This window comes from Pinus tabuliformis, chromosome 2_1 (genome assembly GCF_031772625.1).
Source record: "Pinus tabuliformis cultivar Carrire ecotype Pingquan chromosome 2_1, CPIR1, whole genome shotgun sequence".
NCBI classification, from domain to species: domain Eukaryota; kingdom Viridiplantae; phylum Streptophyta; class Pinopsida; order Pinales; family Pinaceae; genus Pinus; species Pinus tabuliformis.
This window is the reverse complement of record NC_142299.1, coordinates 939856078-939883548: the sequence shown is the minus strand read 5'-3', so window position 1 is coordinate 939883548 and position 27471 is coordinate 939856078. Positions and strand designations below refer to the sequence as shown.

The 27471-nt window shown below is 39.7% G+C and overlaps 1 protein-coding gene across 1 annotated transcript; it reads left to right on the top strand.

Moving 5' to 3' along the window:
• The first annotated feature begins 4531 nt into the window (after positions 1-4531).
• Positions 4532-10434, top strand: LOC149203730 (uncharacterized). The gene is made up of 3 exons (XM_089401958.1): positions 4532-6207; positions 6291-7617; positions 7708-10434. Exons 1-3 carry the CDS (start codon positions 4532-4534, stop codon positions 10432-10434), a joined length of 5730 nt encoding a protein of 1909 aa, XP_089258084.1.
• Positions 10435-27471: the final 17037 nt, after the last annotated feature.

Here is a 27471-nt window from a genome sequence, read left to right as displayed (position 1 = left end):
GTGGGAGGGTAGGGTGGCATGCTAGGGAGACTGGGGTGGGAAGGGGTGTCACAGAAGGTGCGGTGGCATGGGCGGGGAGGTATGGGATGGAGGGATCGGTTGGGTGGAGAGGGAGGGCGCGGTGGGGTGGGTGAGGAAGCATGGGAGGGAGCGAGAGAGGGGTGAGTTGGGTGGACAAGGAGGATGACGTGGGGTGCGCATGGTTTTTATTTTTTATTTTTTTTAATATATTTTTAAATTATTTTTTTTTTAAACTTTTAATTGTTTTTATTATTTTTTTATAATTTTTATTTATCTATCTTATTTTAATTTTTTCAACTTTTAATTTTTTCTTAATTTAAATTTTTTAATTTTTAATTTTTAATTTTAATTTTATTTTTTTTTAAATTTTAATTTTAATGGTTTTGAATTTTTGATTATTATTATTTTTAATTTAATTTAAATATTTTTTTTTAGAATTAATTTTAATTTATTTTTGGTAATTATTAAAAAAAAAATGAGAATTTTATTTATTTATTTATTTAACCTAAAAAAAGGTTTTATATTTTTTTTCCTTAAATTATAATTTTTTTTGAAAATATTTTATTTATTTATTTATTCTTTGATATTTATTTATTTTTTGGTTAATTTTTTATTTAAATTTTTTATTTTTAAAAGTTAATTTTGGTTTTTTTTATAATTTTTATTTTATTTTTTCCTTTTTGATATCTTTTCTTATACTTGATTTTTCTTTTGTCATGCTTTTTTATTTTTATTTTTATGTTTCATTACCATCGTGAAAATCACTAACATTCAATAAAAATTATCCACACTCAATACATTAAAAAAATTAAAATGTATAAAAAACCCCTTTAAACAAAAATGGTTGATGCTCATCAATACTTCTCAAAATCAAGATGAAAATCACTAACAAAAAAAATTTGTTCATACTTGATACATAAAAAAAATTAAGTGTAAAAAATAAGCCCTCTAAAACAATGTGTTGATGCTTCATCAAGACTTTTGAAAATTAGCATGAAAATCTAACATTTAAAGAAAAATGTTCTTACTTGATACATAAAAAAATTTAAAGTGCCAATAATATACTCCAAAACAAAAGGTATAATTTGAATCACCATTTTTCAAAATCAAGTGACTTTTTGCTATCTCATAAAAATAGTACTAGGTAATTTTCTTATTTGATCATTAACTATGTTCATAATGATGAAGGATCCAGATATCCAAAATATAGGTTAGTGGGGTGATAAATAGAGGAAAAGTGAATTTGGATAGCTCACATATGGATACCACATTAGATGATCAAGGCCATACATGACCTAGGATGAGGTATGATACATCGAATTCATTATAGGATGACAAATAACCTAGCACGTTAGAAATTGTGATAACATGGGAGATATATATGACATGTCATAGGCTAGATTAATGCCTCGTGCAAGTGGTGAAGCCAATGAGTTGGTATTGGCATTGAGTGGCATGATCCAAATATTTACAAATAGGAGGAAAAATGTCATAGAAAGGAAGAGTCAGATGGCCAGGATCCAGATGCTATGTTAGCATGGGCATGTCATCTCCAAAAAAGAAAATCTTGAATGTAGGTGATACAAGAGGAAAAATGTCTTAGAAAGGAAAAGCGAGATGACTCAAATCCAAATCATAAGATAGCGTCGACACATCGTCTTGAGATAGAGTGAGACGAGCGGTGTGCTATCACCAAAACATGGACCAAAAAGGTGCAATTTCCACATTATGCATCGACATGTTTGAATAAATGTGAGGAAAAGGGTGCTTTAGAGGTCCAAAACCCAGATCGTCATGACAAATGCAAATGGTGGGACCATGTGAATCCAGATAAATGGGATTATATAAAACTTAATGAAGAATCACTCTACCAAATGTATAAATCTAGATATTAAAATAATATAAAAGTTTAAGTGCTAAGTGTGAAGAACTAGATCATTTAGATCTAGATACAAAGATAAATTAGATTTAAAAAATACAAATCAAGGTTTAAAGTGTAAGGTTCCAATCTAAATTATCTAAAATATATATTATCTAAACATAAAATTCAAATTTCAAAAGATGAATGTCGCATGTAAAGAAATTATAAAAGATGAATATCGCATGTAAAAAAATATAAAAATTTATAAAGACGAATACGTAGAGTTTCAAATTGCGAAAAATAAAATCAATAAATATAAATATAAATTAATTTGAAGGATGAGTAAAGATTTATAGGTGTGAGGGTATGTATTTAAAATTTCAAAATTAGACGTATAAAATAAACGTTTGTTTTTTCGTTTTTTTTTTAAATTCGGATTTTCCAAAGTCTAAAAAAAATATAACAAAAAAAGTCCAACTAAAATCCTGTGATCATTGAATTTAATTTTCATTTAAAACTGTTTTCTAAGTCATAAGCTACTGACATCTTATCAGTCGAACGGAATGTTGCTTTTAGTTAGAAAACCACCTATGTCACAAATTCATTTCCCTTCCATGCGTTTGTCACAAATTTCAAAATTGGGCCTATGAAATAAAGATTTGGGATTTCCCAAGGTTTAAAAAAGAAAAAGAAATCCAACTAGAACCTTGTGATCGTTGAATTTAATTTTCATTTAAAACTTCTTTTAAAGTCATATGCTACTAACATCTTATCATTATGAGAACGAAATTTTGGTTTAAGTTGAGAAAACCACCTATGTCACAAATCCGTCTTCATATATTCACCTTGGAGTATGTTGAGGCAAGATTTCCTTAAATATATTAGAAATTTATGTAAAGTCATTTTGCTCGAAGGTATATATATATATATATATATATATATATATATATATATATATATATATATATATAGTGTGTGTGTGTGTGGCATTATGTATTTATTTATGTTGACTGTGTTCATTGTTATGAACAACGATGTGAAATGATCTTTTCATTAGTTTCATTATAAGTAGTTTTTGGTTTGCACTTCTGATGTATATTTTATTTGGATAATGAAATATATGGTTATTTATGTTTAAAAAATTGGAAAATAAGGTTGATTAATTAAATCAAATGTTGAAAAAAATTATTTCCAAAGAACATGAAACCCTAACCAAATTTTAACAACTTCCATAAATACGATTGATATCATTGGTAGGAGAAGTTGAAAAATAAGGAAAGAAAATACCAGATATAAATATGTTCTCTATAAAGAGAAGAAGTTGAAAAATAAGGAAATAAGATATAATATATAAAGATGTTCTCTGCGTTAGTGTCTTAGATATATTTTTCATTTGAAATGAATATTTATTGAAACCTTTTATGAGTTTAAAGGCGTGCAAAAGGTGGCTAGATGGGGTTGAACGTTTATCAAATTGATGAAGATATTTAAATTTTAAAATATGTAATTTTTATTTATGTTAAAAGTGATTTTTTTTATAAATATTTATAATATGAAAATTAATTATGCGTAATTATGATAGATTTTTTTAATATAAAAATTAAGTATAGTTATTGTCTAATGTTTTTGTTGGGATCACGATTGTCGTTACACCAAAATCCGCAGGTGAGTAAACGGACGCATCGCCAGAGTTAACGGATCCTCGAGAGGCAGTTATTCCATGTCACGAAACACACGGGGAGCGATGGATTACCCAATGCCCAACAATCTCCCTCCAGTGTGAGCCGGGTGTGATTTGAACTCGAGGCCTTTGGCTCTGATACCACTTGTTGGAATCATGATTTCCGTTACACCAAAACCTGCAGGTGTTAGTAAATGGATGCATCACCAGAGTTAACGGATCCTCGAGAGGCAGTTAGTCCATGTCACGAAACACATGGGGAGCGCTGGATTATCCAATGGCCAACAGTTTTATTGTCATAAAGATTGTTTTAATATGAAAATCAATTATATCAATTACATTTTTTTACGGTTAGGGTTTATATACTTTTGTTTAGAGTATTAATCTTTTATGTTTAATATTATTTCCTTTAGTTTTTAGTATTAATCTCTTGTATTTATTAGTGGTTTGTGTTTAATATTAATATTATTGATATGGTTTATAATATTAATCCTATGCATTAATATAAATCCCTTGGGTTTACAATATTAATAATCCCTTATGTTTAAAATATTAATCTTTCAATTTCTTAATATCAATCCCTTGGATTTTTAATATCAATCCTTTAGGTTTATTAATCCATTGATTTATAATATTAATAAATTGATCTCATTATTATAAATTGTTACTTTAATTGTTATAATAATTTGCCATTATAATTTTCAATATCATTATTATTACCCATTCTCTTAATAATATCAAGATCTATTATCATCTTCTGGGTGAGGCCGGAGGCTCTGATGGTGTGCACGCGTACGGGGCTAGGCTGAAGGTTTCCTCGCTGTCGACTGCAGGAAGACGCCGCTAGGGTTTTACTTACCTTCTAGATCTGTTTTACCGCCGCGGTCACAGCCCTGGGTCATTACTGCAACAGCATCTCCATCGGATTCTCCACCAGTCTTTTTCGGTCGCCGTTACAAGAGACAGTTATGGCTGACATGGAGCTAGAGGCGGTGGACTACTCGGAGGATCCTTCGCCGGACAAGGCTATTTTCGGAAACCCTAGCTTAGCCTCTCGATCTCGATTTGCGCCGTCTTCATCTTCTACTGCTCCGGATCTGCCGCAGCACCCGCCCTCCATCTCGCTTGCCGCTCATCGAACCCCTCAGACCTCTGCAGGTACTTACCCTATCGAATCTCCGCCATTTGAGGTCCCCCCGCTCTCGCCGGGCTCTCTGCATTTCTTGGCTACTCATACGCCCCCTTCGCCCTCTTTTGATCCGCTGGCCCCTCCTCTCCTTTCGGTGCCCTCCCCCCCCCCGTCGGTTCCCCCTGCATCTCATCCCTCTGTTTCGGGAGTCCGCCCCTCCGGATGCTTTGAAACCCCTGCTGTCAAAGTTCGGCCTGCAAAACCCCCAAATTTGGATGGTATCACAAATCCCCTGGTCGACCATCCGTCGGCTCCCCGCACCTGCAAAAAGAAGATCAAGTGTGTAAAGGCTACAGCCAAGGACATCTCCATCAAGTTCGACGAATCGAAGCCTCTCGGAGAATACATGGACATTGCAAACACTGTGTTGGTAGGGCACGTCAGGGGAAGGACATACTCGGTGAAGCGGCTCACACAATGGGTAAAGGAGATCTGGGGCGGAGTTCTTTTCGATCTACCTGTGGTCCATGTCCTCCCCAGAGGATGGTTTTCCCTTCATTTCTCCAAGGAAAGTCACACAAATTTGGTTTTGGGCAGATACTGGCATATTGAAATGGCCCCGGTCCTCCTCAAGAGATGGAGTCCCCTCTTCGATCCTGAACGGGAACAGATCGGAGCCGGACCAATTTGGGTACGCCTGCCAGGTCTACCATTGTCGTTTTGGGCCGAAGAAGTTTTCATTAGGATCGGAAATGCCCTGGGGACGTATCTGGATTACGATCGCACATATGTTGAATCTGGGAACCGAACCCTAGCGCGGATATTGGTCCATCTAGACACCCGGGAAGGACTTGAGGAACAAATCACCCTACAATGGGGAAGGTGTATCAGAGTGCAGCTATTGGACTATGAAGGAGTCCCCTTCCGTTGCAGACGATGCCACAAAGTGGGACACCTTGCGAAGGACTGCCCACTCAACAAGAAAGCAGAAGACTCTCCGAGAGGAACCCCGGCTCCAACCAGGACGGCATCTCCCATTACCTCTCGTCCTTCCTCTTCGGGACCGCCCCCACCGTCAACATCTCCTGTGGTCGATCCGGGACTTCGGCAGCCCTCGCCGCCAAAGACCAGGGCACGCACAGCAGCAGAAGCGGGTACGGTCTCGGGCTCTCTTTACCCTCCCTTGCTTTCTACTTTTGATGTTATGCATGAAAATGGATCCTCCTCACAGACTTCCATGATTCACTGTGCACTAACATCTTCCCCCCATATCTGCACCACTGATCCTATCATATCCACCTCATCCCCCGCGGCTAGCTCCTACCTGCCCCCCTCGGAGCCCTCCCCACCTCATTCATATTTTCTCCGGTCACGAACTCTTGCCAAAGAGCCTTCTGTCAGACATTCGGGATTGGGCATAGTGATACCTGAGGGGGGATCCTTGAACTCCAGAGGGAGAAAATCCCATCTCTCAAAGGCTATTAAACAAGCCGGGGCAGAGGTTGTTTCTGGCCGGCAATCGACCATTGACGGGGTCCTTAGAGCAGGACACACCCCGAGAGGTGTTCCCCCATGAAGTGCCTATCCTTTAACTGCAGAGGACTGGCTAGTTCCTCCAAGAAACTAGCCATGAAGAGGCTCATTGAATCTGAACCAATCGACATCATCATGCTCCAAGAGACCCTCTGTACTGCTGATCAGATAACTCGGTCCATGCAAGCCTTGACCCCTGGCTGGAACTACTCTGCCATTGATGCCGTGGGCAGATCTGGAGGTCTGGCCATTGGTATCAACCCTCGTTCCATCAAGGTGGACTCGACTTGGGGAGGAGCGGGGTTTTTAGGGATTGACATTTTCTCTGCTGATCTTGGTATGAACCTCAGAGTGGTCAATGTTTATGCCCCCTGCTCCCAGAGAGAATCGTTCTGGCAGCATCTACTACATCTCTCTATGATGAATGAAGACCGGGTTGTTATTGGAGGAGACCTTAATTTCTCTCTGGGTTTCAGGGAGTCATGGGGCTCGGCAGCACAATTTGACCCCATTACCGACTATATGACCAATCTGCTTGAGCAAACAAATTTTATGGATATACCCATGCAGCGACTTCTTCCTACATGGAGGAATCGGAGGGTTGGGGATGCTGCACTTGCCCGCAGACTTGACAGATTCCTTATGAAGGAGACTCTCCAACAACGCTTGCAACTCTACAGACAATGGGTTGGCTCGGGGGGATTGTCGGATCACACTCCAATATACCTGGAGATTCAGGGTCCTTTCAAGAAACCCAAGGCACCTTTCAAATTTAATCATACCTGGCTGAAGGATCCATCATATGTCAAGATGATATCGGATTACTGGTCCTCTCACCCTATCAATGACACAGAATCTCTTGCTAAAGGGTTCTGCAGGAATCTCTCTGAAATAAAACATTTATCAATTGTTTGGGCAAAGGAGAAACAGGACCGAGACACGGCCCAGCTTACCCATATTGAAGCTGAATTAAGCTCTCTCACCGACGAAAGAGGGCTGGGGTTCATATCAGCAGCAGATAAATGCAGGCTAATTGAATTGGAGAATCAAAAAGTAAAGATCCTCAAAGAGAGAGAGGAATCCATTAGACTGAGGAGTAGGGCATTATGGATCCAAGCTGGGGATGAAAACTCGAAGTTCTTTCATAGTTTTGCCAAGAGCAGGAAAGTAGCAAATACTATCTGGAAGCTCCCTACCCCGGATGGTGATATCGCAGATACTTTTAACAAGCTCGCTCATCTGGGCACCACTCACTTCAGGAATCTATATAAGTGTCCTCGGGAAGTTAATCTACCTGATATCATTAATGTGGCAAATCACTTCCCGAGATTTGTGGAGGAAGAAGACGTGGAGGCTCTAAATGACCCGGTCTCGGCAGAGGAACTGGAAGGAGTGCTGAAATGGTTCAAAAAAGACAAGAGCCCTGGCCCGGATGGATGGACCATTGAATTTTACTTAGCCTTCTATGATGTCCTGGGACAGGATCTGCTGGGGGTGGTCGAGGAGAGCAGGACATCGGGTTCCATCTATCATGCCATCAATTCTACTTTCATTGCACTTATCCCTAAATCTGATTCCCCGGTATCCTTCGATGATTACAGGCCTATCTCCTTGTGTAACTGCCTCTATAAAATCATTTCTAAGACCATTGCAAATCGTCTTAGACCTATCCTCTCCAGATCCATTGCCCCGCAACAATTTGCTTTCCTTGAATCTAGGCAGATTCACGAGGCCATTGGTCTCGCCCAAGAAGCTATGCACTCCATTTGGTCCAGGCATCTAAAAGCCATTCTCCTCAAAATTGACCTCTCAAAAGCCTTCGACCGGGTCAGCTGGCTCTATATAAAAATGATCCTCATCCACCTGGGTTTTCCTCACGCCTACATCTCTTGGATCATGGCCTGTATATCCTCCCCTACCTTCAGTATCCTCATTAATGGCTCGGCCTCCCCTTTTTTTCACTCTGAAAGGGGATTGAGACAGGGCTGTCCCCTATCGCCCCTACTCTTCCTCTTGGTCATGGAAGGTCTCAGCCGCCTCATGGACTCTGCAAAAAGGGCTGGAGATGTAGGGGGCCTCCGCATATCCGACCTATGCGCTCTCACACATCTGCTCTTTGTGGACGATGTTCTCATTCTACTTGATGGCAGTGTTCGAGACTCTCGGACCTTCTCAAAGATCCTACAACTTTTCTCTGCTGCTACAGGTATGCTGCCAAATCAGTTGAAATCAACCATCACTTGCACTCGCACTTCAGTACAGGAATCCCGGCTAGCCCTTCAGGTATTCCCCTACAATGTCCTCCCTCTGGATAGAGGTCTCAAATACCTGGGGTTCAATCTGAAGCCTACTTGTCAAAGGATAGCAGATTGGGTCTGGTTGGTTGCCAAATTGGAAAAAAGACTCACAGGCTGGAGCTTCAGATATCTCTCTAGGGCTGGCAGATTGGTGCTCATTAAATCTGTGTTAGAGGCTACCCCGGTTTTCTGGATGGCACTTGCGTGGATACCGAGGAATATTCTAGGGCGTCTTCAGCAGCTGTGCAATCGATACCTCTGGAATGGGAGTCAGGATAAAAGAATCTTTGCTTGGATTAGCTGGAAGAAAATATCTTTGCCCAAAAAATGGGGAGGATGGGGCCTCAAAGATCTATCTGATTTCGCTATGGCACTTGCTGCCAAGATGGGTTGGACCTTATTAACCAGCCAAAACCTATGGGCACATGTATCCTATCACAAATATATATGGCCCCAGAATATTATGGATTGGGCTAGATTACCAACTTGGTCATCAAAGGGATGCTCATCAACCTGGAAGGCCTTGATCCATTCCCTTCCCCTCATTCGAGATAATCTTGTATGGAGAATTAATGATGGCTTGTCAGGCAGGATTGGCCTGGATCCGTGGATCAACAGTGGGGGCAGACACATCCTCAACCGTGATCTCATTACACATCTACATAACCGAGACATACGGAATTTTGCTCATATCGCCGATCAGCTTCGCACAGACATTTTTTCCCAAGCATGGAAATCGGCCCAGCAACTGGATCTCCCCCTGCAATGGCATCAGGAATGGAATAACTATATTTCTGCATTATCTGAATCCCATATTCGCATCAAACAAGGTCCTGACGAACTCATTTGGTGTATAGCGGATCATGGTTTATACGCTCCAAAATTTGGATACAGAGCACTCATCTCTCACAGAATACCTGATCCAATTCATTCGTGGTGGCATCTCATTTGGAAGCTAAAGGCTCCACCTCGCACCAGACTATTTTTCTGGTGTGCCCTCAAAGGTATCGTCCCCACGGGCGAATATCTTACCCGCAGATCCATCTATGGACCTTCCTGGTGTATCTTTTGCAAGGCTGCATCAGAGACCTCGGATCACATTTTTCTAAACTGTCCTGCTGTTCACACCCTATGGACCAACATATGCACACAATTGGGCATAGCAGGGAATTGGAATGGGGATGAACTATCGGGTGCTTGGACTGCATGCACTCATCACCACCCGGGCTCCAAACTTTTAAATCTCCCCCTCGTGGCAACATGGTATACCTGGCTTGCGCGGAATCGTGTTATCTTCGAGGATCAAACAGTATCTTGGACCCGGTTAGAAGCTACCATCATCGCCGCGTACCAAGAATTACCCGACCCTCCTCCACCTCGAACCAGGTCGATACAGGCCATGCCCAATATTGACAAATCGACCCCGTGGGCCTTCTTCGACGGGGCAGCAAACCAAACGGGATGTGGAGGTGGATTCGTGCTGCACATAAATGAACATCACAGATACCTTGTAAAAATGGGATTCGGCAGAGGATCTAATAATTTTGCTGAGCTTTCTGCCATCCGGAATCTATTGCATTTTGCTTTAACACATCAGCATTCTAATCTCAACATTTTTGGGGATTCAATGATGGTCGTTAACTGGATCAATAATGTCACTACATGTCATGCACACACACTCAGCAATATATTACATGATGCTCTCACACTCAAAGCAGCATTTAATCATTTCTCTTGTTTACACATTTACAGAGAACATAACAGCGAGGCTGACAAATTATCCAAAGAGGCCTCGATACTTCCCAGAGGCAAATGGCTAATTGTGGAGCAGAAAGGAACTGAAGAACGGAGGTTCTACCACAGGCCATACATAGACCAGAGAGAACAGAGGGACAACAGTCCCGATAGCTGACAGTAATGGATAGTATATTTTGACATGATGGAACTGTACATAACTATGGTTATTATTTTGTATGTAAATGGATCCTTTGTGAACTCGAATAGGCTAGAACAGCCAGACATATGCATGTACCTAGCTCAATTTTGTAATATGCTCTGATACAACACCCTGTGAGGTGAATTTTGTATGAACATCACAGCAATGCCAATGGCATCTACTATATGTAATTTTCTAATCTTAATGAAAATTACTGATTTTTCCAGTGGAAAAAAAAATATCAAGATCTATTATATTATTGTAGTATTATTACAATAATATTGTAATAATATTGTAGTATTATTACAATATTATAATTATTATTATAAATTGCCATTATAATTGTTATAATTATGATCATATTTATTATGGTATAGATAATTATAATAATATTTTATAATACAATTATTATTATTATATTATTTTTATATATTTATTAACATCAATATCAATATTAATTATATTTATATATTTATTAATAACAATATCATTATTACTAATAAATCTATATCCAATGGTAATGTATAAGATAAATACATTGCCTATTGACGCACAAGCATCTGGTTTAGGGTTGAATGTTTACTAAAGGAGTTAGTTTGCTAAGTTAGGATTTAATTATTTAATGTATTTTTCTTATAGTTTTAAGAGAGAATGAGAATTATTGTAAGTAAGAGAAGGTTTGAGAGTATTTTGGAAGAGTTGAGAGATTAATGGGTTAGCTAGATCTCATTTAGAGATAAGGCATGAGGTGAGATACTTTATGAATCATGAGAAATATTTTGGGAGTTTGTTCAGGATCTAGAATCTACATTGGGTTCAGATCCACTTGTATAAATCTAGGTGAGCCCATGGGGCATGTAAGTACGAATGACGGTGAGGAATGAGAGGTGGATGATTAGGCCAAGGGCTTTCCTGTAAATATTTAATTTATTTATGATTTATTTATGATATTTTATGTGCATATGTATGGTGTGGTTTTCATAATTATGTATTGTGTTAATTTTTGGTTACAGACCCTATGGCTCACACCAACATTTTGGTATCAGAGCCTGAGATTGGTTTCTTATAAATTGTAGAGAGACTATATGCATTGAAAACCCAAAGAGGATCCAATGCTTGTTATGGAAATTTCTGATAATTTCGAACAAAACAGAGGAAGCAAAGTTCCTCAACTCAACACAAAGAAATGAGAGAAATCTGGACAAAGAAGATATGGAGAAAAGCTCTGTTTTTATTAACCATAAAAATGACAATAAAAATTACAAACTTCTTCAGAACTACAGTTCTGGAATAACTAAAAACTCCATACTCTGTTTTTACAAACTCTGTTTTTAACACAGATTCGTGTTTCAGCATCTAGCAGACAATTGCTGAAACACCAGTTTCAGCCACACAGTCTGTTGCTGAAACACACAGACAGTTGTTGAAACAGCCTGTAGAATGCATTGCTGCTCCAAAACACAGTGACTCTGTTTTCTTGTTGTTTTCTCTGCTCTGCCTTCTTCTCTGTCTTTTTCTATTTCTCAAACTCTCTAACATTCTTCTAACATAAAAAAGAACTGTTGTTCATTACATTTATATGTTAAAAACATATTTGACTTTAAACAATAAAATAATAAAAATATCTTCTAAAGATTATCTGCGTATTGAATGCAGCAAGAGGTGATGCCTTTTGAAGAAATGAAGTCGGTTGTTGCAGGGGAATTTAATTCTGAAAATTTAATGCACATTTGATATGAAAAATATCAAGCACAACTTTGAGGCATCCAACAGTCTAGAATATCTACAGCAAATCGGATTTCTGTCCAGCTGTTTATGTAGCAGTTGGAATTAAATTCCAACACTCCCCCTTAATTTCAACTGCTGGGTTTTTCTGCATATCCAGGCATTTCCTGAAATGATCAAAACTTTTCTTTCCCAATGGTTTTGTCAAGATGTCAGCTAATTGATCCTCTGTTCTGCAGTGCTGCAAAACAATCTCACCATTGTTAACCAATTCACATATGAAGTGAAATTTGGTGTCAATGTGCTTTGTCCTTTTATGAAAAACATAGTTTTTAGACAACGCTATTGCGGAGCTATTGTCACAATAAATGGTTGTTCCCTTTTCTTGTTCATGACACAAATCTCTGAGAACTCTTCTCAGCCACACTGCTTGGCATGTTGCTGTTGTTGCTGCCACATACTCTGCCTCTGTTGTTGACAAAGACACAACTGGTTGCTTCTTGGAATCCCATGAGATGGCTCCCAATCCCATATGAAACACATATCGAGATGTGCTTTTCCTATCATCAACACTTCCAGCCCAATCACTGTCAGTGTAACCTGTCAACATGAAATTTTCAGAAGAGGAGTATAAAATACCAAACCCCTTTGTTCCATTCACATACCTTAGAATCCTCTTCGTTGCCTGCCAATGAGTCTCTTTCGGTCTTTCCATAAATCTGGAGATTAAACTCACAGCGTGCATAATGTCCGGCCTAGTTGTAGTCAAGTACATAAGGCTGCCAACTATGCTCTTGTACAATTTTGGATCAAAATCCTTGCTGCTGTCTTCTTTGGTCAATTTCAACCACATTAGAGTTGGAGTCACAGCTGCCATGTTGTTCTGTATGTTAAATCTCTTCAACGCTGCTTCTAAATATTTAGCTTGAGAAATGAAAACACCATTTTCACTTTGGTCTACTTCAATTCCAAGAAAATACATTAAGAAGCCCAACTCAATCATTTCAAATTCACTTTTCATGACTGCTTTAAAATTAGCAATGAGAGAAGCATCATTCCTAGTAAAAATAAAATCATCTACATATAAAACAACAATAAGAATCTTACTGTAATTCTCCTTTATGTAGAGTGTGGGTTCACCATCACACTTATCAAACCCATACTTAATCAGATAAGCATCTATTCTGTTGTACCATGCTCTTGGAGCTTGCTTCAGCCCATAAAGAGCCTTCTTCAGTTTGCAGACTTTATGCTCTTGGCCTTCAACTTCATAGCCTAGAGGTTGTTCAACATAAACCTCTTATTTTAACACTCCATTCAGGAATGCAGATTTAACATCCATCTGATAAATCTTTTATTTGTGTTGTGCCGCAATGGACAACACTGTTCTGACTCTTTCCATCCTTACTACAGGTGCAAAGGTTTCATCATAGTCTTTGCCTTGTTGCTGCTTGTAGCCTTTCACAACACGTCTTGCTTTGTGCCTGTCAATCTTGCCTTCAGCATTGCTTTTGGTCTTATAGACCCACTTAACTCCAATGACATCTTTTCCTTCAGGGAGGTCCACTAACTCCCATGTTTTACTCTTCTCAATTGCACCGATTTCTTCATTCATTGCTTCAATCCATTTATCTTCATTTACAGCATTGTCAAAATGAACTGGGTCATCAACATGACAATACAAAGCGAATAATGAATTTAGACGGGTATTGTTACTTACCTCTCCTTGTTCATAAATCTCATTCAGATTTTTGAATCTTGGTCTTCTTGGTGTGCTTGGAGTTCCATCCGAACTTGAGGGTATTTCTGATCCCTATGGTGTGCTTGGAGAAGCACTTCCTTGACTTCTCAAGGCTGTTCGAATTCCAGCTTGTGGTGTGGTTTGTTGTACTTGTTGTGGTGGAGGAGGAGCCACCAAGGAAGGATTATTTGCTATTGTCCCTTCCTCTTCTTCTTCGTGAGACACAATTGTCTTCACATTCACTGTCTTCTCTAAGCTTCCATCCCAAGGTTCATCTTCATTGAACTGCACATCTCTGCTTACTATCAGTTTCTTGGTGGATGGATTATAGAGTTTGTATTCTTTTGACTCATCACAATAGCGAATAAAGACACACTTCTCCCCCGTACTGTCAAGCTTCTTCCTTAGCTGATCCGATACATGTGCATATGCTACACAACTGAATACTCTCATGTGAGTGACAGTTTGCTTTTGACCACTCCATGCTTCTTCTAGTATTTTGTTCATGACAGCTTTAGTTGGGCATCTATTCAAGATGTAAATTGCGCAAGTGACAACTTCTACCCAATACTCATGCGGCAAGTGTTTTGCCTTCAGCATACTTCTGACTATGTCAAGAATGGTCCTATTCTTCCTTTCGGCAACACCATTTTGCTGAGGTGTACACCTCGTGGTGAGCTGCTTTTGTATGCTATTCTCTCTGCAAAAACGCAGAAAGTATTTGGAGATGTACTCTCCTCCTCTATCTGTTCTAAGCACTTTGATATAATGCCCACACTGCTTCTCAACAAGAGTTTTGAAGTGGCAGAATTTCTCAAACACTTCACTCTTCTGTTTCAGCATATACACCCATGTCTTTCTGGTGTAATCATCAATGAAAGTTAAAACATATTTATTTCCGGCAAATGATGGTATTTGCATCGGTCCACACACATCAGAGTGAACAATTTCCAAGGGTGCTTTTGCCCTTATACTCTTTCCTATTGGAAAGCTTTCTTTGTGTTGCTTTCCCAAGATGCAGCCTTCACAAAGGCTGTCTGGTTTCTCGATCAATGGCAATCCCTTTACCATTCCCTTTTTGTGGAACAGATTCAAGCCTCCGAAATTGAGATGTCCACATCTCAAGTGCCACAACCAATTCTCATCTTTCACTTGTTCCTAAAAGACTTCTTGTGTTACAGCTGCAATAGTTCTTCCTTCCTTCAAATCTGCCCTGAGTTTGAGATGAAACATTCTATTGCTGGTCATCTGCACTTGTGCAATGATCTTTTTACTTGGAGGCATGTCTCTGATTGTACACATATCTTCTTTGAAGAACACATTGTAACCTTTATTAATGAGCTGTCCAATGCTCAAAAGATTATATTTCAAACCAGGTACATAGTATACCTCTGGCACAATCATCTGTTCTCCATTTCTTTCTCGGATACTGACTCTGCCCTTACCCTTGACAGATATCTTACTATTAGTTCCTGTTGTTACCTCAGATTTCATATTTTCATCCAGATTAGCAAACATTGCAATATTTCCAGTCATGTGATTACTACAACCTGAGTCTAAGAACCAAAAATCTTCTTGTTTGTCTTGTGCAATGTTACATGTTAACAGCACAATCTTTGGATTCTTATCTTCTTCATTTGTAAAATTAGCATTCTGCCTACTATTCATGTCATTTTGTTTTTTTCTACATTCATTGGCATAGTGCCCATATTTCTTACAATAATGACATTGGACTTGGGATTTGTCATACCTTTGTCCACGAGCTTGTTGTTTGCTTGAACCTTCATCTTGGTTCTGATTGCAGCGCCTTCCGCTTGTGCTTGCAGGATTATTTCTGCCTTTGTTTTGGCTTCTTCCATGACCTCTGTTATTTGCTCTGCCAAAACCTTTTCCTTGGCCAAAAGACATCTGAGTCTTGAATGCTTGCTCAAAGGAGGAATCTGTTCCTCTACTCAGTCTGTGTTCATGAGACATAAAATAAGCACTCAGTTCATCTATTGTGAACTGTAAGAGATCATTTGTTTCTTCTATTGCTACCACAATAGATTCAAACCTTGAGGGTAAAATTCTCAAGATCTTCTCTACAATCCTTCTTTCTTCAAGAATCTCACCATGAGATCTTATTTGGGTTATCAACCCAATAACCTGAGTGAAGAATGAATCTATTGTATCCGATTCCTTCATGTTGAGTGTTTCAAAGTCTCTCCTCAACATCTGCAACTTTGCAGTCTTCACCTTCTCCATGCCTCTATTGTAGGGAAAAGTATCCGATTCGGATGACCCTATCCCACTCTAAGGGTGATAGTACCTCAGCAACAACTGTAAAGAAAACTACTTAAGGTTTACTTCTTTATGAAAGCAAGAGAGAATGAAGAAATGCACTAACCGTTGTCTTGCGCTTAATGTCGAATCCAAACTCTTCTCTTTGCTTGCTTGCTCCCAGCTCCTTGCTCTTTTGCTGGCCCAGCTACAATGAGATCCTGCAAAATAACAAAGAAGGAAACTACAAGAAGCATGCAATCATAACTGATTCAAGGATTAGCATAAATCAAATATACAATTATCACAATACATCATTGAAACAAGTGCATATAGAAGAACCTCAATAGCTTTTATTAATGGAAGAAGTAAAGTTCTGAGAGTGTTACAACCATTGAAGGCCCCAATCCAGCAACACCTCCCAGCAGAAAGAATTTCTCCTCTTCACCTCCTTCAAGCAATCACCCAATAGCTCTATAGTGAAACCAACAACATATCATTACTTTGCACAAAATTCCAGCCTCCTGAGCTCATAGGAGAGAGCTCAATATATACATGAATTGAGAAAGGATGAGTCAGCTTGCAACTGATGTGTAGCTGCCTTGTGTCCTCTCTCTCTTCAGTTGATCTTCAGTTCTTGAGTCCACTTGGAGAACCTTGCTTCCACTTGGAGAAACAGAGCCTCTGACTCAGGCGAAATCCCTGATCCAAGTGTCATTTTTGGAAGATTCCAGAGCAATGACTCAGTGTGCCACTTGTCCCATCTCGCTCAGCGCAGGTGGCCTTTGTTCTACCTGCTTTGCAACGCAGGTACACCATGGAGGAGTTGAGTCTTAGCGCAGAAGCCTAGTGGAGCACCTGCTTTGATTTCAGGATTGCTTGTTTTTGAGTGTTTTCAGGTGGAGAACTGATCTGAGAGCTGTTGGTTTGCTAACCTTGTTCCTCTAGGGGTGGGAACATCATGTTTAGGGACTTTGGATCCCTTGGATTATTGACAATTCATGCCTGATGCTGCAAGGCACAAAATTGTCTATAACAGATGCCCCCTAAAGTATGAGGTCGTTTATCGGGTGAAATGCTTTATTAGGAGGATCCGAAGTTCATTCAATCTGCTGAGAAGTGTCCTGTAATAAGATACAATACAATACATTATTTTTCATACTTTTTCATGATCTAGCTGAGGCGGGCATTCCCATGCTCAGCTTTATAAATTCATTTTGGTACATAGAAGAGGCGATCGTCTGATGGTAGACTGATAATTCTCTGCTGAAATTATCATCCTTTGAAAAGGATGATCATCTGCTGCAATGATGTACACATCAAATGTCTTTATATCCTGAATATATATCGCAGCCCGGATGGATGAAACTAGATCCGGGGTCTTCAATCTCTTCCGATCTTCACTCGATGTACAAGTCGATCCATGTGAGAATTTCTTGAAGTCGAACATGGAAAGACATCGCTTGATTACTGGTCAATGATGTAAACCGTTAACAAGCGCGAGAGGAATCACCGATAAGGATGATGACCCTCAAGGTATGGCAGTACAATTCACATGGTGGGAATAAAGGACTTGGCGTCGACCACCATGCAAAATCCTCTGGTCGAAGGTCATTGATGTATACCTGTCACCGTAAGTGAGAAACTTGCCATTGAGGTATGCAAGCTTCAAAGTACTGAAGGGGTTGTTCCTAGATCAACTCCTTGGATAATGCGTTGATGTCGACAAGGAGCGATCCATCAAAGGAGGGCCTTAATGAATCCCACATCAGTGACACGGAACGGAGCTAGTGATTGTGATGAGGTGAAAACAAACTGTGATGTATGATTCAGGGTGGCGGTCATGAAATGGATGAAGGACAATGTATGGCAGTGGATGGGACACGGTTGACTCTTTGCAGAACAACATCTCTTGAACATATAACGACACTAATGTGATGGATTGGTAGCATTACCCAAAATGTGGATGGTGTGGCGAGGACCATGGTGATGAGACCGGTGAATGAAACAACCCAACCCGCTGTGATACGGAGGACAAAGTGTCATGTTCAAGAGCGACTTGCTACCATTAAAGCTGTGAGGTTCTCCCAATTTTTCCCCAGTCATTGCTGACCAGTACCTCTTTATTTTTGTCAAGCTTGAGGAGGATAACATATGCTTGTTCTATAACCTGCCCTTCGGGCAAGCCCATCGCTATGTTTTAACGAGCCTAGCGATAAGGAAACTCGTTCTCGTCTAAAGACAAGTTTGTCACTATTTAATGAATTTAACGAGTCTAACGACAAGGATAACTCGGTCCTTTTCATTTTTAGAGAGTCTGAAAAGGTACATAAAGTCAACTCCTGAATTCCTTTTTCGTCATCTAATCCCTTAAGTCCGAAAAAGTATAAAACAATACAGAAGGGATGAATTTTCGATTGCTTTAACGAGCCGAACAAAACAAGCGCTCGATCTTTTTGTGCAATAATCCCTCAGGTCCAAAAAGATTAAAATCTAGAGGAGGGATAGCTTTCCGGTCGCTTTAACGAGCTGGAAGGCCAAAACTCGGCAAACTTTTCATATTTTACGAGTCAGTGAAAAGAGCTCAAAGAAGACTCGTCTTTTGAGGAACGAGTGATGACCAGGGCAGTAGCAGATTCCAGGTACAGGTTGGAATATTCCAATCACGGTAGTGTCACAAGGATGGCTTAGTGAAATCACTCTTCGCAGCTGTTCCTCGAAATGGGTAAATAAACATATGGAGATGAACAATTGGCCAAACGAACGGATGGAGGTGATGGCATATAAACACGACCAAGGGCTTTAATATGGCTGTCAAAGGTTACATTTACCAAGGTTATTTACCGGTTCATTTTTTCTGGGTGAGCTTGAACTCTAGGGGAAGATTGCTCACAACTTATGTTTATTTTTTAACGAGCATGAACTATGTGCTAAAACTGCTCGGATCTTGCGTTTATTTTTTAACGAGCATGAACTGTGTGCTAAAACTGCTCGAATATACCAGTCATAATACAAGAAACGCCTCAGGTGAGATAGCTATTTTTTAAGGAGCTTTATCTCACGAAGCTATGCTCCTATTTGGCAAGTTTTGACTTTTGCCCCACATCCTTTCTTTATGCAAGCTGGAAACGGCTAATCCTACGAGTTTAATGGGTTAGACCTACAGGTTTAAAGGGAGGACCTAAAAATTTAAAAAATAAATAGTCGTCCCGTGCTTGCATTCCAAAAGGTTTGCATGCCCCCAGGTATAAAGTATAATTTCGAGGCGCTGCCTCTTTCTTATTATCCGAAAAATGGTTTTATTTGCTGCCGCAAACTGAACTCTCTTTTCGGCGATGTCAATCATTAGGTTGCTAAGGATGGTGACTACTTGTTGCAGCAATTTCATCTCTTTCTTTGGAGTCTGCCCCTACTTATCCTTCAAAACATATGTTTTAATGGGTGAGGCTTGCCTTCAAAGATGGTGGCTACTTGCTGCCAAAAATGGATCTCCTTCCTCAGGAGAGCCTACTTACCTAGACAAGGGGAGCGAGAAGCTGATTATCTCACTCACATAACTTTGACAAAAGAATCTTATTCTAGAACAACCCTCTCTTCCTTCCTTTGGACGGGGTACGGACTAGTCATATTCTTCTGCGGAAATCAACTTTATACCCAAGGTTTCCTCTGCCCAAGGCAGGCCAGGGTGCATGCCCCCTGGGTCCCAGTTACATCTTTCCAAATCACTCGCATTCATCGGGAAGTAGAAACGGGGGTGGAGGCATTCCTTGAGTGAATAAACCGTTAAGGGATGGTATTTGACTATTTGCGATGCGTGATCCTGGAAATGAAAGTTGGTCTACGAGCTTGACCATTCTTTCTTCGTGCGGAAAACACATGACTCTAAAGAGTGGGGACACTATCGCCTCCATGCAATATATATAGTCTCGTCCAAGGAGTAAGTTATAAACCAAGGGTCCCTGGACGACCATGATGTTCATATGAACTGTCTTCCCCTTCAATGTAACGGGAACATTGGGGAGAATCCCTAACGGGCGACTGGTTCCTTTATCAAAACCCGATAGATTTCTCATCTCAGGTAAAAGCGTCGGGGAACCCAGTGCTTTCCAAGCAATAGAGGAAAGGATACTCACAGATGCCCCTTCATCAATGATGGTTCCAGCCATTACCATTCTATAGATTTGGACCATGATTCTGAATGGTAAACTGGCTGGTAACCGGGGTCTGCCTAGTTGATTCCAATCAAAGGATACAACTAGGTTGCTTGGTGGTGGGACCAAATACACGGCCGGATACGACCCTGACGATGTTCCTTCCTGCGATAAAGGAATGGGCGCGTTGCCCTGATGCTCATCAGAGTCTGTGTTGATGAAAAGAATCTGGATGGTGTCATCCTTATTCTCTTCAGTGAGGGTGTCATTCGAAGATGAATCTTCAACGACGGTGTCATTTGAGGATGAAACTTCTGAAGGAAGAACCGGGTCAACTGCCGTTTCGACCTTTAGACTTTCGTCTGGTCTGGATTCAGTAGGTTCATTCTCAATGACGGACACTTCAGCTGACCACTTGAGCGGGCCAGCTGGATTTTCAACTATCGAGGGATTAGGCACGATTTGGTATCCAGGAGGAAGTCGTAACGGTGATACCGGACGATCTTCCAAAACTCTCTTCGCCTCATCTAAGAATGCACATCGGTGGATGGCATGATCGCCTTCACACAACATATAGGGTGATCTTGGTCTCCCTTTTCGTCCTTCACTCTCGCTAGTTGATGGACTGCAATCAACATGACTACCAGAGGTTGATGCTACCGGATTGTGCAACCTGGGGGACCAGTCCCTTAGTATCCGGGGAATACAAGGACAATCACGATGGAAGTGGGTCCCTTTGCAAATGACACATGGCGATTTAGGCCCGGTCGGTGCAGTGTGTGGATTTTTGTCAGATGTCTTTTGCTTGCCCCCAGTCGCCTTCGCCATAGGCCCCTTCTTCTTCTTTTCTCTCTTCTTCTTTTCCTTCTTCTCCATGGGAGGCTGACTTCTGCCGGCTCTACCCTGCGAAGATGAAGGATCAGAGGAAGAATTGTAAGAGGTGGAAGGCTGGTGGGTAGCTCGAGACTGGTCTGACTGTTGATTCGACTGCTCAGGATTAGTGGCGATTTGAACTACATTAGTTGAAACGAGCCATACAGGTAGGCCAATTGTCAATCTTGGAAGTGACAATGTGGCCATATGAGGCGCACCAACATCTCCCCAAGAGGAGAAGGGATTGGGACTTCCACCAAGGTGACTTCCTTGGTTGGTGGGCTCCATACTTTTCAACTGAAAGATCAATGTGGGAATAACAGGTGATTATGTTCCGATTAAAATAAATTTTATTAACAACGCTTTAGACACAACTTTGCTTTTTCATGTTTTAAGAGTCGAGAAAAAGCTAAAGATGACTCTAGTCTCCTTCGATGTATTAACGAGCCCGAAGTGACAAATGCTCGGATGGACTTTTTCAGTTATAGAGTTTGAAAAAGGCCAAAAGAAACTGCTCTGGAGTTCTAGGTAGAGGGTGTGCCAAACTTTTTGTGAAACCACAGAATACGTTTTACGGTACGGGTGGCCGATCTTCGTGAATACTGTGTTCACTGCATCGCGATCAGTAGGGCGGCCGACACGGCTTCCTATGGATAAAGGCTTTGTTCCTATAGGGGTCTCCCAATATATACGCGACGATACATGGGAGCACAAGTCCGTATTAGTGCCACCGACTCTCAGGAGGAATCACCCACCTTCGTAGAGATCGACAGTCACTATGTTTAACGACGCCGGAACACGTCTCTACCTAGACGTCTATGTGTTTGCATTATGTTTCAAAGCGTTGTTATGTAAATTGAATTTATTTTAATGTTGATCTTGCTTAGCAGTTTGCCTTTAAGGATCACCACGAGATGTATATGACAAATTCCTGATGCAGTCTAAGATGAGAAGCAAACTTTTCAATCTTTCAACTTTGAAAATCTTAACTACTGAGGGAGAAGAAAGGCAAATCTTTTCACACAGATCATAGAGCACACACTAATGCAAAATTTCCTAAATCGTCATGTAGGCAGTCAAATGCAAAAATGCACAATGCATGTATTTTCTTTTCCCTTTCTTAATGTTGATGTATTACAAAAAGAAAGTTGTTATATAACTTTGATTTCGATTTAAAGCGAAAGTAAACAAGTTTGTCCAAAATCAAAAGACACCTTTAAGATTTACTTGTTTAATCACTGGAAATACATGAAATCAAACCATAATGATGAAAGTAAAAAAAGACTAATCAGCTATGGACAGCAAACAAGCGAACTCTTTAGACCAGCAAAATGCCTAACACAGGTTCAGATCTAAGAGGCCAAAGCAAGACTAGTTTACTTTCGTTATGGGAAATTGTAAATGATGTAAGAAATACAAAAGAACAAGTACAATTTCGTTATATAACAGAGGCGGAATGATGGCAAGTAAGGTTGGTTTCAGAATAGGTGCAAGACTGGTAACTGGCTGCAAAATCTATAGTGAAAACAGGCAAGAAAAAGGGAGGAAACCCCAAATGCACAAGGCAAAATTGGGCCAACGCAGGTGCTGCACAGCCAGTCTGGCTCTCAGCGCAGGTAGCCCCTTCGGGACCTGCGTTGCAAAGCAGGTAGCCTGTGTACTACCTGCTTTGGAAAATGAAAGTTGCGTTTTCTCAGTTTCCGGGTCACAATTTTCTCAAAAATTCACAGTTTTTGCTCAAATCAGAAGCTATCAGTCAAGCACACACTAAGGGATGACAAGGAAGATGAAAAGCTATCACTAAGAGCTTACAAGGATCCTTGTAGATCAGCTCTTCAAATCATGAACATGCTCAGAAATGAGCTAGAGTAGCTGCCCTCTACTTCGCTTTTGATATAGTCAAAAGCTTTTCGATTTGGTACTCTTTTGTTCAGGAAATGAATAGCAAAATACTACAAACAATCAAACAGATACGATCCCTAGCAGAGTCGCCAGTTTGTTGTAGGGAAAAGTATCCGATTCGGATGACCCTATCCCACTCTAAGGGTGATAGTACCTCAGCAACAACTGTAAAGAAAACTACTTAAGGTTTACTTCTTTATGAAAGCAAGAGAGAATGAAGAAATGCACTAACCGTTGTCTTGCGCTTAATGTCGAATCCAAACTCTTCTCTTTGCTTGCTTGCTCCCAACTCCTTCCTCTTTTGCTGGCCCAGCTACAATGAGATCCTGCAAAATAACAAAGAAGGAAACTACAAGAAGCATGCAATCATAATTGATTCAAGGATTAGCATAAATCAAATATACAATTATCACAATACATCATTGAAACAAGTGCATATAGAAGAACCTCAATAGCTTTTATTAATGGAAGAAGTAAAGTTCTGAGAGTGTTACAACCATTGAAGGCCCCAATCCAGCAACACCTCCCAGCAGAAAGAATTTCTCCTCTTCACCTCCTTCAAGCAATCACCCAATAGCTCTATAGTGAAACCAACAGCATATCATTACTTTGCACAAAATTCCAGCCTCCTGAGCTCATAGGAGAGAGCTCAATATATAGATGAATTGAGAAAGGATGAGTCAGCTTGCAACTGATGTGTAGCTGCCTTGTGTCCTCTCTCTCTTCAGTTGATCTTCAGTTCTTGAGTCCACTTGGAGAACCTTGCTTCCACTTGGAGAAACAGAGCCTTTGACTCATCACAAGGCGAAATCCCTGATCCAAGTGTCATTTTTGGAAGATTCCAGAGCAATGACTCAGTGTGCCACTTGTCCCATCTCGCTCAGCGCAGGTGGCCTTTGTTCTACCTGCTTTGCAACGCAGGTACACCATGGAGGAGTTGAGTCTCAGCGCAGAAGCCTAGTGGAGCACCTGCTTTGATTTCAGGATTGCTTGTTTTTGAGTGTTTTCAGGTGGAGAACTGATCTGAGAGCTGTTGGTTTGCTGACCTTGTTCCTCTAGGGGTGGGAACATCATGTTTAGGGGCTTTGGATCCCTTGGATTATTGACAATTCATGCCTGATGCTGCAAGGCACAAAATTGTCTATAACAGCCTCCCTGGATTTTGTTGCTGCTGCAATCCGTGGAAAAACACTTTCATGTACTGATTGGAAGAGAAGAAAGAGGGCTTTGGCATCATTCTTCTTGTCACTCTTCAACTGGTCTCTTTCTGCTACTATTAAAGGAGCCAATGTTGTTACATCTGTAGGTTCAGCGTAGCCAGTTTCAACCAGCTCCCATATTCCTTGAGAAGCAAACAATGCTTTCATTGTTATGGACCAATCACTGTCATTTTTCCCATTAAACTGTGGCAGTTGGGAATTTGTCAAACCAGTTCCAGCATCTGCCATCTTAACCTGTATAAGTAAAGAAGAGATACTGTCTGTATAATTAGAAACAAGCAAAAAAGTTTTTCTGCTGGAGAAAATCTGCTCAATAAGCTTCTTACAGCTCCTACAGTGAAAAAACAAACTCTATTTTTGACTCACTGAGTGCCTAGACCAGCTCTAATACCATGATGGAAATTTCTGATAATTTCGAACAAAACAGAGGAAGAAAAGTTCCTCAACTCAACACAAAGAAATGAGAGAAATCTGGACAAAGAAGATATGGAGAAAAACTTTGTTTTTATTAACCATTAAAATGACAATAAAAATTACAAACTTCTTCGGAACTACAGTTCTGGAATAACTAAAAACTCCATACTATGTTTTTACAAACTCTGTTTTTAACACAGATTCGTGTTTCAGCATCTAGCAGACAATTGCTGAAACACCAGTTTCAGCCACACAGTCTGTTGTTGAAACAGCCTGTAGAATGCATTGCTGCTCCAAAACACAGCGACTCTGTTTTCTTGCTGTTTTCTCTGCTCTGCCTTCTTCTCTGTCTTTTTCTATTTCTCAAACTCTCTAACATTCTTCTAACATAAAAAAGAACTGTTGTTCATTACATTTATATGTTAAAAACATATTTGACTTTAAACAATAAAATAATAAAAATATCTTCTAAAGCTTATCTGCGTATTGAATGCAGCAAGCGGTGATGCCTTTTGAAGAAATGAAGTCGGCTGTTGCAGGGGAATTTAATTCTGAAAATTTAATGCACATTAATGTGCAAAATATCAAGCACGACTTTGAGGCATCCAACAGTCTGGAATATCTACAACAAATCGGATTTCTGTCCAATTGTTTCAGCTTGTGCGAAGAGTATAAAACCCATGAAGTGTGGTCTGCGTAGAATGTGCTGGAAGCTAGCCAACGTAGAAAGTAATGTGAAAGGTGATGCTTGAATAGAGCATAGATATCAAATGCTTCATTAGTCGTTGCGCTCAAAATAACATAGAAAGAAAGATTCGATGGTTTGATTTTTTCGAGAATTGATGGGCTACCTTTGCGATCAGTTGTTGGAGATAAAATACACTGATTGAAGTTGCAAAATGGTCTAAAGATATACCTAGAGCAGGAGAGCTGCAGAAACTGCATGGAGCAGTGTTTGATGGCATTGTGAGTTGTGACTTGGTTTAATTATCGATACATTTGTCTCTTGGAGGTGAAGCAGATGGAATGTGTCAATTGGAAATTTGTGAAGCAAACCGAAATAGATAGCTCGTGTTGAGAATTGCGTAGAAGGTCGATCTATGTGTTGTAAACAAAATAAATCTACAACGGTAAAAACGGAGCATAAATCTCTTTGTTTTATATTTCTATACCATTTTTCTGCAGTTATTTATGCTTTTTAATTTCATATAGATCCTAGAGAATTTCCAAGCCTATGTGTACTGATTGAGAACTAAAAGAGAGAACAGAGAGTGATTTTGCACAACACAAATCTCACACTGTATATTATTCATTTCAACAATTACATATATAGGAAATTACACACTGACTTTGACACTTCTAGATAATGACTCCAACTCATTATATGAGAATCAACAGCTTCTAGAATGACACCTAGAGACTCACAATAACAACTACACATGACATGGAAGTATTACTTCCAACACCCTGCCTTAATGCTTAAATGGAAAACATATTATAGAAATAAATAAGTATATGTATGACTAGTCTTCATCAACACCGACATCCACTCACAAACACTGCTCTTTCACCACCATATCTTCGAGGTATCACTTGACCTCCATTTAAAACGTAACCGCCTCTGACCATACATTTAATTTTTTAAAGTTTGACAAAAACCAAGAAAAGATAAAAGAAAGGATACATGCCAATAGTTGAAAACAACAACCAAGAAGGAAGAAGATAATCATGGCCATGGCATGGAACTCGCGCATACCTATGTGAAGAACTACATGAAAGAGTACCAAATGCTACAAATTTGTTTTTTTACCTACGTGGAACGAGATGCTGCCTGTTCGAAGTCAAACCAGAGGCAAACAAAAATGCACCATTATTTTGACAACTATGATAGTGAAGTTTGAGTGCATAATTATTCTGGAGCGTGTGGAGGAGTGATCACTCTCGGTTGTAGAACTGTGTGGTATAATGCACTGAAATTTGATTTCATAATGCGTTAAAGAGAAGAATGTGAGTGCATTTCAAAGAGGTGAATTTTTTAAAATCATTATCGTATTTATTTACTTATTTTCTACTCTTAAAAGCCATTCACGTGAACTTTATGAAGGAATGAGTGGTGTAAAATATAATTACTGGATAAAAAAGAGAATTGTAGATATGTGAGATAATAAGTGCTTAGTGGAATATTCATATTGGATTACGATATTTTGTTTTCCATTGTATGATGTAAACTAACGATAGATTGGATGGTTTGTAAATGTGTAAGGGTTTTTTCTAAGGTTGGTAAGAGAATTAGTGGTGAGAGAAAAGTTTAATGGAGTGTTGAAGTAAAGTTGGAGTAAAATCCCATTATTAATTATTGTAATAATTTTAATGAAGTTATGATTTGAAAGTTAAGTCTAAATCCAATTAAAGTTTGAGAAGTTATTTATATATTATGCAAAAAGGATGTATTTTCTGTTGTATTTGATACCCAAGGTTTAGTAAAGAGTTGATGAAAAATTAGAAGTCTCGAGTTAAAGTGTCATAAGTCAAGTCAAAAGTGTGTTTAAGTTTGAGTTATTGAATATAGTGAGTGTATGATCAGTAGATCCCAACAACCAGAAGTCTCATTAATGTATTATAAGGACAAGGGATATTGCAGCAAAGGAATCAGAATACATAGAAGCTTATGCAAGGAAAGAAGGAGATGAATATGACTATGGATAGTCACAACGATGCCATAGCAGTT

What these genes read in the sequence shown, in the direction of transcription:
- LOC149203730 (XM_089401958.1), top strand. Translation starts at nt 4,532, where the DNA reads ATGGCTGACATGGAGCTAGAGGCGGTGGACTACTCGGAGGATCCTTCG. An exon ending in GCAGAGGTTGTTTCTGGCCG is followed by an intron (nt 6,208 to 6,290) that starts GCAATCGACCAT and finishes CTTTAACTGCAG; the next exon opens with AGGACTGGCTAGTTCCTCCA. An exon ending in CGGCAGAGGAACTGGAAGGA is followed by an intron (nt 7,618 to 7,707) that starts GTGCTGAAATGG and finishes GTCCTGGGACAG; the next exon opens with GATCTGCTGGGGGTGGTCGA.